This window comes from Danio aesculapii, chromosome 4 (genome assembly GCF_903798145.1).
Source record: "Danio aesculapii chromosome 4, fDanAes4.1, whole genome shotgun sequence".
Classification (NCBI taxonomy): Eukaryota; Metazoa; Chordata; class Actinopteri; order Cypriniformes; family Danionidae; genus Danio; species Danio aesculapii.
Genome location: NC_079438.1, coordinates 35408077 through 35420763, shown reverse-complemented (window position 1 = coordinate 35420763; position 12687 = coordinate 35408077). Strand labels below are relative to the sequence as shown.

Sequence of the window (12687 nt, the reverse complement as noted above, 5' to 3'; positions counted from 1 at the left end):
CTTACGAAATTGTGTAGTATGGTGCTGTGAAAAGGGGCAGGATTAAACGATAATTAGACATTAAATTAAAATCGAGCGATTGGTCCATATTCAAAATTTCTGTCCAGAGATGTCATATTTTGATCCTCGATTGGTCTCACACAGTCAAATGATGCAATTTCGCAGGTCAGAGTTCACCAAGCTTGAACTTTGCAACGCAGCGAACTGCAAAACTTATCGCACAAGCTTGCGTTCCCGATCTGACTCATTCGCGTGTGTATGAATGGAAGTCTATGGGGAGAAAAGTCCAGTGTGACCGCACTGTAACAACACCTGCTGTTGTTAAGCAGAAACACAGAAGATAAACATAAAACTACAACTAACCTCAGTCACAGCCTTGGATGAAATCAGCTGAAATATTATACATTGAATTTCTCAAAATCTCAGCAGAGGATCAACTCGATCAATAAGCAACTCCACAAACAGCAGCTTTACTTATTACCAACCTGTTTGCTCTTATATAAAGAGGGACCAAATACTCTCTGAACTGAGTAAATTTTACTCAGAGGATTTTGCTGTGTAGGGTCCTGGGGACCTATGCCATGAAGCTTATATAATTATATCATATGTTTTAAAAATGTGTCTATAACTGTTAAGATTTTAAGGTTATTACTTCTTTTCAAATCCAGGGGGCATGAATAATAGAAGGTTCCTTCCATACTGCACATGCTCAAAGATGCTGCCAGTTCAAGAAAAAAAAAAAGTAGAAATAAGACAAGCAAACGCAGCTACCTCCGCAATTCTGCCCTCTGGCTGAAACACCTGTCAGATGATAAGCGCTGTGCGCTGGGATGGGCAGTAAATATAATACATGTATTTCAAATACGTATTTTAAATACAAAATAGTAATTTGTATTTGATAGGGTTTATTAAAATGGGTTATTATTTGTATCAAAATACTTAGGCATCTTATATTTTTGTATTTTTAAAATACTGTAAAATACTTTGTAAGAAGTCTACATGATGACATCATAAAAATGTAGCCTTTGAATAATGCTTTCTCAGTTATTTGCCAAGGCTTAAGATCAGACTAGAAAATGTATTAATATTGAAGAAGTTGATCAATGCTTGGAGTATAGATGGAAATTATGCATGACAAATAAAGAAAGTAACAGACAAATATTAGGGGTAAATCCAGGAGCAGGTCAAAATCAGACAGGAAAATAAGAAAAACAACATAAAACAGTTCTACAGTGGCGATACATATACAAAAAAAAATTATTGGCTGTTTCAAATGCCAGTAGCTGATCTGCAGATGCTCTTTATACTTTATTACAAATTTGACATAGTTAATCAGTATGAGACAAAAACATTAAATAATATTCCAGTCTACTGGTCAAAAAGTTCAACGTTTTTTAGATATTGTGTTTTGAAGAGTACAGTGGCAAAAAAACATGATTTATGGCATTGACTAAAACTGGAGATTTCAGTAGTTTTCAGAAATTGTGATTTTACATTGAGTATTGAAGATTTTAAGTGCAAACCTGTTGAAAAATAAGACTTTTTAGAGATGGTGGCAATTTTCTCAATCAAGAGATATACAGTAGTACTATATTCCAACTCTACATATCTACATTATATGGTTTATACAGTGATTAAAGACAGTACTTCAAGACAGTACTTTCTGTATGAAACTTGTACAAAATCTATACTAAAATCAAAGAGGAAAAACAAGTTTTATGAATACATTTTTTTTTAATTCATAAATAATGTAAGCTTTGTAAAAGTAAAATGTCATGCTCCCTTGTAAAAGTTCTTTGTAGTATTTTCAAAAATACAAAATACAGTATTTTATTCTGATGCATTTGTAACTGCTGTATTTTGTAGTTTATTTTGAAACACTTAAAATTTAGGTAATTGGTATTTTATTTTAAAATACATTTCAATGTATTTTGCCTATTCCTGGCTGTGAGCTTGTTAAGTGATTGAGGACTTGTTCAAATAAAATAAAATGTCTCCCTAGCTTAACGACGGCAGATTCACAAACAGCAATTATTAAATTCATATAAAAAATGGTGAAAGATTACTTTTATTGATTGTAAATTCAATTTTATTTAGTTATATTATTTAATCGTTTCACAAAGTTGGCTAATGTTTCTTATTTGTGAATTTGTTAATAAAAAAAAAATTGTAGAAAAAGAGAATAATTTGAGTGTCAATGCTAGAGCCCTATACCTGCAATTGCTTAGGGCCCCCAAATCACTTAGTCTGCCCCTGGCTCAAACACGAAACAAACTGCTATTGATTTGTTTGAAACTATTTTCTTATTTGAAATAGAGCATAAACACTCAGTCTGTAACAAAATTTTTATAAATAAATGGTTGTTTTTTTCTGTCATTTTTAAAATCAATTATTATAAATGTTAGCAATTAGTTGATGGTACCTGAACGTGAACACACTGAACTGAGCTAAACTAAACTAAACTGAACTTCAACTCTGAAATATGACTTTACTAGTAGTAAGCTGCTTTGACACAATCGACATTGTAAAAGCGCAATATAAATAAACATGAATTGAATTGAGTCGAATCTTTATGTCGAAATTTTCCAAGGATATTTCCAGTTTTTGGTGTCCTGTCCCCATGTTATAGCCATATACTGTATAAAGTTACAGCACGTTTGAAACCACAAAAGCCAGCTTTATTGCAGCTTTTGTTCCAAAAGTATGGTGTAATGGTTATTTTCGCCAATAGAGGGGGCTGGGAGATACACTGATTACCTGGTCACGTGACTATATTTTGAAGGACTGAAACTGAACGTGATCAGAACGCTATCAAAACAGACATCTTCAAGGTTGTAACATGCTGCTTATTCACTTTAAATCTAAGTAATAATGTCCGTGTGTACTTTATAACATGTCTAAACAGCATGTGTGATTGCTTTGCCCGTAATTGTCAACGTTGTCATAAGTCATAACGCACCAAATTCCAAACAAACATCCTAACATGTATATGTAGATTTAATTACACCAATATAAACTTATAATCAATTAAATTATTAAAACTGCACTACTATATTTGCAAAAGTGCCTAGATATTGACTAATCAATAATGAAGTCGATAGAAAAGGAACATTTCTAAAAGCAGAAACAGCATCAGATCCATGTTAATTACTGTAGGCTACACCCAAACTTGTCAGTCAAAATGTTTCAGTTTTGATTACTGTTTTAGCTATCATTTTCTTATAGATAGACAGATAGATAGGAATATAAGGGAACAATCAAATATATCGCAAGTAATTTACATTTGTTTAAAGTTCTGAGCTGATGAAGCTGTTAAATATGATTTAAAATTATATGTTAATGCCATAAAACAATTGAAATATCACACAAAAACGATTGGACCGATATAAGTTGCTTATCTCAAATAATATGCAACACTTCAGTGGCCATGAAATAAACAACACAAGATGCCAAGAGTGACTGGTCCACTGAAATAATTGGACTAAATGAATCCATTATGATTTCTTATTAACACACCTGATATTATTATCGCAGTCTTTAACCTCGTCAAACCAGCAAGATAAATTTTGACTGTGACTGAAACAATGCATGACCACACAGCAGCTGTGTTCCAGAAGTAACTGTATTTTACCTGATGGCAGATCTCGTGCACCACCACCATGGTGAGCTCCATCTGATAGGAGAAGGAGGAGATGTCAGGATCCAGTAAGATCTTCTGCTCCACAAACACGCTGAGGCCCCAGTTCTCCATGGCTGCATACGGATGTTTCGGCACTGCCAGCAGATCTGTACGCACACACAGAGACCAAAAGCCAAGATCAATGATGGAGAACAAAGTAAACAGCAAGTAAGCATTTGGAAAAATATTCCGCAAACAGCAGCTGGTCATTTTACAAAAGTGTAAATAATGACAGCAGCTTTTGCAAACTGTTATCGTTTACTCTCATTTAAATGGATGGCAAAGTAATGCAGGTAACAGTTACTTGGGTTTAAATTTGAATTCACATATTTTCTTGAAAATTATTGACCATTCTATTTATATAAAAAAAAGTACTGCCAAAACATCATTCATTTATTTGAGTCCCTTTTTTAATCACACAGTGGAATGAACTGCCAACTTATGCAGCATATGTTTTACAATATTATTATATTTAATACTCATTTTTTCATGACCAGATATAGTATTATATTTCTAAATATAGCTATAAATACAACAGTTCTTTCTGGTTCTACAATCTGATTAGCTTATAGCAATGCTTTTTAATGGGCTCACCTAACCCCAACCCTACCCCTCACAGTGACATCACTAGCTCCATTGAGTGCATTGTGTCTGAGATTTAATCGCTGAGAGATGCAATCTCGGCTTGCATCATAAAGACTGCATCCAGATACTATTGATATTGGCAGACCCTTATTTAGGACACTGATGAATGTCTTTAGAGTAGTCTATCGTGAAATGTAATTTGTTCAGGCTATATCTAGGGCAATATTTGGTCGCAGTCATCTGTTAAAGGGCCATGAAACCCCTCTTTCGGTTCAAGTCTACCTCAGAATTTTTTCCAAAAATGCTCCGAGTGCTGTGGGCAGAGGGAGGAGTGGGCGTGGCCGGCAGAGCAGGGAAAAAAAGAGGGGAACGAACTACTTTTGTCAGTTGGGTCACAAAATGAGACACAAACCATGAGGAGACCCATGATTTTATAGTTTAGTTTAGTTTGAGAAGAATCATCTCATTTTCGAGGGGGTCCCTAAAAGTTCATAAATCAAACAGAGTACAACACATCATAACGTACATACACTTAACAAGACAAACAAACAAGCAGCACACTCCACCTAAAACACTTCCCACACTCTGAGGCCTGAATAAACAAAAACATATAATCTGGCATATATATGTATAAAAACATATATATGGCGAAGTGAATATCGTTTAGAAAGTTAAAATGCAAAAGAATAAACAGTAATTTAATGCCCCGTTACATATGTTATTTGTAATTTCATATACACATAACCACAATTTGTTATATCATTATAAAGATACTCATGTTTAAACAAACACTATAAATGAGGAGAACTCTCCTCTTCAATCCCCGGGTCTGAATGCAGACACAATGGATAGCAATGCATCAGGTCTCTTGCCCTGTCTATTCCAACCATTAACCCTGCCAGTATTCTGGAAGATTTTAAATATAGGCAAACACAGCAGCACAGATATAGGCAATGTGTCTGAATAGTAACGAACTCAGATGATAAAAGACAAAGTCCGCCATTCTCCAATTTTCGTACAGCTCTCTCGACTAAAATGCTTGCTGCAAACCAACAGCTTTGCTGTGTCGGCCCTAACAGAATCAGGGGGAAAAACATGCAACAAACCCTGTGGATCATGGAAACAAACACATACGACTTGTGTCATGCACGGTCTCACCCAGTCATTAGGGCTGCCTAGCTTTCGGAAAGCACATGCTCTCATGAATAATTAAGAAGCAGGGTCTTCTCATAGGATAAAAAAACTCCGCTATGAATAATAATGAGAAACCGACGCGTCATCAATCCACTAGCAGATTTACACTACGTCACTGATTTTGATCCCGCCCCAAAAATAATTTTAAACCCAGACAATGAAATTCGATGACAAGAGCTCAAAACTATTCAGTTTTCCCCACATTTAAAGCTGATAGGTGCTAACGTTGTCTTAACTGATGCTCAACACACACAAATCTGTTAAAATAAAAACTAAAAATACTCCAGGGTGTCTTAAACATTTAAGAGCAAATAGATTTGGCTGCAATGTTAACTTTAGGCTAATATAAATTATGCCAAAAAAAAACCTTAAATCTTTATAATACTGTTTGTTAAAAATAATTGTTCAACAAGGGCATTTGATATAAAAGTGTGTTTGGCAGTTGATGTTACATTTTTAACGATTAGATGGCGACTTTATATAGACCTTAAAATAATTAGTCATTTAGTTTTTAAAGCTGAGTCACCCGCTTCGAATGTTATCGCTCGATTAAATGGGCATTATCAGTGGTTATCAGCTGATAGATATGGGCCAATATGGGGCCTCTACACCTACTGGTTGGCTCAGAAGACTGTTATCATCCATCCACATGGTTAATTAACTATACTAATAGAGAAGACTCCAGATCCAGATCTGTTTACTTTACTGTTATGGTTGGGGTAGGGGTAGACATTAATAAAATACGATTAATAGGAAATGTAATAAATAATATAAATAAGTCACATTAACTTCCAGCCGCAGCAATATGTAATCTATAGCTGATTAACCATGTGGATTTTTAAAATCTTATATTAATAATATAATTTTAGAGACCACGAGGGGCAACATAAATAATATTAGATTTCACATTTTTCCTCCTATAGTATGTTGTGTTCCACAATGTGAGAAAGACAACACGGCACACACCATTAGATTTTCAACTAGACCTGAGAATAAACATTGAGGAAGATTAAGTTCAACATGTTGATTATTTGCGATTCACTATTCTCACACTACAGGAGAATCTGATAAGTTCAACCAACGTAATCAGAAAATTAACTAGGATTAAAAATTAACTATTTTTTCATTTATATTAAATATATAAATACATTTATGTGAAGAGAGTGATAGTGTGTTAAATCCCAAATACCCCTTCAACATGAATCTCCTGTGGAAAAACGTCTAATTGAAAAGAACTGAACATTTGCAACCAAAAGTGCATTTCATACCTTGCTCATTCATAATGATTTTTTATTTTGTAATAGACAAACTGTTTGGATTTTAATGCATAATCAATGAAAGCTCAAATCCCAGATATCACATGATGTAGATTTGTCCTTACTTTATGTAAGACTTGTGTCATGCTATAGTCAACAATGATTGCATTTTAAACCAAAATCAGATACAGCAAAGCAGCAAGACACTCGATTTGTTAATCACATTTCCCCCCAAATGTCTGTTTTCCTGAAGTCAGTGTATCAGTGACATAGCAGCTGTGGATCAGCTGTTTTAAACGCCTCCTCCTCTATCAGCTCGACTCTGAAAGCTTTCATATGCCAATGAGAACAGAAGCAGCTCAACCTCTGGCGCTGTTAAATCCACATCTTATACTCAGTCGGAGGAAGAGGAACTGTTGAAAGCTGTAACATGATTATCCGGCGGGCTGCTGTGTGTCTTATTTGCATGTTTGGTGAATGTGTCTGAGAGCAGTCTTAGAGTTTTAGAGAGAAACTGCAAGCTTTGTGGCGACTGTTATTACATCTGCAGGGCTGTGGTGGAAGAATATGCTTTAATGATGAACAGAAAGTCAGACGCTTCACTGGTAATGAGAAATCCCCATTAGGATTGTACATTCACACACGATTAATGTTTTACCTTTATAGAGATGAAGATGGAGTGACGAGCTCATTCAGGAGACAAAGAACAATGAAAAAAGCAACGCAAAGGTGAGAGACTGAAAGAGCTGCTCTAATAAATGACTTTAGCAAGTAAATCAGAATCAGCCAGTGAAGGTTTAATTGGCCATTTTTAATGTGCTTTATGGATGAGAAACTTGATGCTCTTTTAATTGGGCTTTTATACAGACTCTTGCTGCAATTAGACAGAGACAGAAGTACAGTACCATGGATTAAGAGTTATACACCAACCATGAACCAAAGCATCTTGACACCTCATTGGCCACATCCAGTTGTATCGGTAAGTCAATATGATAATCTATTAGTAAATAGAGTAAGATTTGGGGTGAGTGAAACATAGAAGGTTGTATTTTAACAATCTAGATGCAAAGTCTAAAGCACATGGTGCAAAAGCATTAAGGGCATGTCCGAATCCACTTTTGCTATTTTAAGGATGGAAAAATACGGTTTGCGCCCTGGCGCATGGTCTAACAGGGTTGTGCTTATTCTGTTAATGAGTTATGGGTGTGTTTTGAGCATGACGTGCATTAAACCAATCAGAGTCTCATCTCACCTTCCCTTTAAGGGTCAGGTGCATTTGCTATTTACATGGCAGACTTTTTAAGAGGAAAAACTGAACGCTTCACTAGCAAGAAACCAGTTAAACAGACCATCTGCAGCGCGAGAATAAAGCCTCTTTCATTCGGCCTCTTTACTTTCTCTTTACTATACTTTTACTCTTTATTTAATACTTTACTTTAGTGGATGAGGAAACAGTGTTGGACGCACTCCACTGAAGACATCCATTAGCCTACATATTTACTTTCGTTTGTTAAGCGCAAAGATTTGTTTCAAAACTATTTCGAAATTTAGTTCTAATTTCCAGCAAACTAATAAATGAACAATAATAAAAAAGTGTGGTCAAAAAAAAGTTATATTCAAACACACGTCCTATTCTTGTACCCCATAACGTGATGCATACATCTCCAAAACCCGACAGGTGGACAAATCTAAACTAGTTTTTATTAAAATCAATAAAAATATTCATATAATAAGTAATACTGCTAATAATAATAATAACATTATACAAAGGCAAATTGTCATGAATAAACTAAAAAATGCCCCCTGACATGATGGAGGCCGTGGTTTTTATATTTATGTAGAAAATAATATTTTTTGTAATATTTTATTCCTTTAATTCTTTTTCATTTGTAAATATATTTGTGTATTACTCTACATCCTGTGTGCATTAAGCAATGTGTACTGCACTGGACTTTCAGCTGGTCAATTGCGCAGTCTATTTTAGTTTCTCAAAATTGCAACGCACCAACAAAACGCCTTAACACACCTCCTTTCTAGACCAGAACTAGACCCATGAATCCACAAAGTGGCGCAATTGAATTTACTATTTAAACAATGTGACTCAATACGGGAAAATTAGGCTTACATTGGTCTAAAAATAGCAACAAATTGTGCCAAACACGTCTTGTGCCTTATTGCACTAGGTGTATGATAGGGCACAGAGAGTCTGAACAAACGAGTTACCTATAGTCATTATAAGCAGGTACATTATACAAGATGATATTTCATGAATATTACAGAAATATGTCAGTATTTGTTTATCAAGTAGATAATGGTATGAGATTGCTTTCATAGTACCAAAATTTAAATCAGTAATATTGAAATACCGCTACTCATTTGAATTGAAAAAATATTTGTTTATGACCACTTTTTAGTCATATCACACATTATTAATGAGTTTTATATAAAACCATGGTGTACACAACAGTCCCTGTGTAACAGACATCAATATTTTAACATTTTATAAAAATTTATTATAAAATTATTACCATTTGATGAGCCTCTCCGTACAATTTCATACAGCGCTTGGACCTGGAAGCCACTTCGCATGACGTTACACTTAACAAGCTGATAGACATTATCTTGGAAGTTACTTTGTGGCAAACATTAACTAAAAATATTTCCAAAAAAGCTGCACAGAGTTGGTTGAGTGGAGAATTGGTTGAGTGGATGATTCAATGACTCACTCACAATTATTACTAAAATGTGCATGATTCGTATAGTGTACGAAGCTGATTGGTTGGTTGTTGTCATGTGACACTGACTGTGCTTTTAGCATTCTGAAAAGTTGAGAACTTAAAGCTGTGTACAGAACGTACAATGACGTAGAACTGGCAAAATGATGTCCAATACAAATAATGAGCTGCCTTGTTTTGTTCCTCTTGATATATATGGGCAGTGTGGCACAAAGCGCTATAATACCATAGTCTCCCAGAACATATTGATACTAAGTCTGCTATTTAAAACAAAGAAAAGAAGCAGGGGCACAAGAAAGTATGCATATTTTTTAAAGAGTGTGTAAGTGTGCAATTTGCTCATGTTACATGCTCATGCACCACTTTATTTAGATTTTATGTAAACACTTTATTTGATTTAATTCTGACAAAAAAAAAGGGTCCATGTAAGCGCACTCAAGTAATTTTGCTATGTAAGGTACCACTGATTTACCTCCAAGAACACATAGTGTTGTGACATTAAATTATTCCACATCCATGTCCACGTCAAATTTCTCCACCAGACAAGTTGATCTAAAGAACATGGATCAGTTTTTAAACTAATCACGTAAATCATCAGAAATAAAGGCTTTGTGTAAATCGCTGTAAATTGCTGTTAAGAGATCACGTGTGAACAGACTCTTTTTATTAACATTCTAAAAAATGTTCCTGCAATTTTCTGGAAAGACAAGTTACATCACCAATCTATTGATGGCAAAAAAAATTGTGGTATGAGGATGTATAAGTTCAGAATACGCTGACATAAGACTGTGGGCTACTTAGAACATTCTGATGCCAATGACGCATTCACTCTGTCCTATTTATGAAAATAAAAGCCTTTGAATTCTTTGTCTAAACTAGGCTAAACTTCAGTTGCTTCTTATTAATCAAAACACGCTCCAATGTTGTTTCTTAGTGCCACCTGTGGAAAGAAACATAAATGCTTATGATAAACCACTATGAGTTTAGCTGCAAATGCTGTGTTCAACTGTGTGACCACCCTTCAACAACAACTCTTTACAAATACAAGTGCAGCCATTTAGAGCTCTTTTTTTAATGGTTAATGATGTCACAGGTTTCTTGAAATGGATGTGTGAATGATGCTTTTCTGGAATAATTATGGAGCATTGTTGCCTGTGTGAATAGAATAAAATTGACCAGTAAAGGAAATTTACCTTTTTTATTGTGTGAAATGGGGCTAATGGCTCCCTACAGTACATACTGTATTACTCTACAGGAGTCTCAGTGTTGTTGGGTTTTTGAAGAAAATCAGCTGGGGTTTTTTAAGTGCCATGGCATAACAATGGATGTAGTCATTTTAAACTGATGTTCTCACAGTCCTGATTTTTCTGGAAAGTTAAGATAAACTTTTTTTGTGCTTTTCTTGTAAGTCATTATAAGCAGGTGTGTGACATGTAGTTGATCTACTGTATAAAAGCTCCACTATCTTGGTGGCAGGCAGGTGCAACATTGCAGAAATCTTGATGATGATGCAAAGTTGGATTAATTCTATCCCTCCTGTCATTCACTGCCATGCGTCTGCTATTAAAAGATGCTGGAGGGATCTGTGAGGGGAAGATAAAGGGGACTAAACAGAGGGGGAGTGCAGAGCAGGACACAGTGAACGGCGGGAGACACAGAAACACGAGTGTCTGGAAAACAGTGAGATCAAAATAAACAAACAGCTTGTGTTTTCAGAGAGCAGAACCTCCACTAGCTTCACTAAAGCAATTATTCATCACGATTCTCACACCTCCGTCTGTTTCACACACACAGAGCCTGAGGTTTTAGTTCTGAACATGTGTATCTGAGGGTCTGTATTAATACCTGTGCTGCTCTTTGAGGCTGTTTTAGGGCGAGTAGTCTTGGGTGACACAGGAAGTGAGGCAAAGGGAGGCAGGAAGAAGTGAACATGAGGCTTTGCTCACAGCAGGGCTCCTTCTGTCAGAACTCACCTGCTCCCGTTCAACAAAGACACATGTTTACTTTATAAGGATTAGCTAGACAATGTTTGTATAAAGATAGGAAGAATAGAAAAAAAACTTCACAGTTTGCTTACCTACTGCTTTGAATAAATGTATTATTATTATTATTATTATTATTATTATTATTATTATTATTATTATTATTATTGTTGTCATCAAAGACACTTCAAAAAAGATGTTCAGTTATAAATATGCTTATTCATCTACACTATATCGGCATAATTTGTGGAAACCCCTCCAAATCATTAAATCCAAGTGTATAAAATCAAACACCCGGGCATGCAGAGTGCATTCAAGTCTTAAAGGAATAGTAGGGTCCTTTCCTGTTACAACATGACATGTGCACCAGTACACAAGGGTCCATAAAGACGTGGATGAATGAGTTTGGTGTGAAGGAAATTGACTGGCCTGTACAGAGTCCTGACCTCAACCCGAGAGAACACCTTTGGGAGGAATTAGAGCAGAGTCTGTGAGCCAGGGCTTTTCAACCAACATCAGTAGGTGATCTCACAAATGCACTTCTAGAAGAATGGTCAAAAGTTCCCAAAAACACACTTCTAAACCTTGTGGAAAGCCTTCCCAGTGGAGATCAAGCTGTTCTAGCTGCAAAAGGTTAACTCTATATTAAACCTTATGGATTAAGAATGGGATGTCATAAAAATCCATGTGCATGTACTGTAAAGGCAGATGTTCAATAGTCTATCTATTTATCAGACCCAGTGTTGCCAGATTGGGCGGTTTTGAATTTTATTGTCTAGTTAAAAAATGGCATTGGCGGGCTGACAGAATTCGAAAGGTAAATTTTAAATGCAACTTATTTAACTGTGTGCTTCTAATCTATTCAGTTAGTAATGGCCAGTGCATAAACTAAACCATGTGGGCCCATACGCAAGGAGGTGAAGGAAAGTTGTATCAAAATCAGACTCCTGGACAAATCTGACTCCCCTTCGCATGCATGCACGTCACGCAGCACCTGCAGTTAAACTCACAGCAGTTCATCATGACACTTTTATCCGCAGTTAACAGCAAGAACAAACATAGAAGCATTGTCTGATTGACAGAATTAAAAGAATTAAAAATGCCAAATGGGACGAATTTATACCCCCTTTTCGAAAGTAAAACATACTCTAATAGATAAATGCAGTGTGGGTGAGAGGGGGCAGTGTTTCGATGTGATCCGGTTATGTTGTGCTTCTGTGACTGCTGGTGTTGGTTGCTGTATGGTTAATATGACA

At 35.6% G+C, this 12687-nt stretch overlaps 1 protein-coding gene across 1 annotated transcript in view; it reads right to left on the bottom strand.

The window, feature by feature from the left end:
• trhde.2 (thyrotropin releasing hormone degrading enzyme, tandem duplicate 2) overlaps positions 1–12687 on the bottom strand; it is a 213450-nt gene that overhangs the window by 112092 nt on the left and 88671 nt on the right. Inside the window, exon 4 of the mRNA XM_056455542.1 lies at positions 3632–3786. Within this exon, the coding sequence (XP_056311517.1) occupies positions 3632–3786 (155 nt within the window). The remainder of the gene's footprint in view (positions 1–3631; positions 3787–12687) is intronic.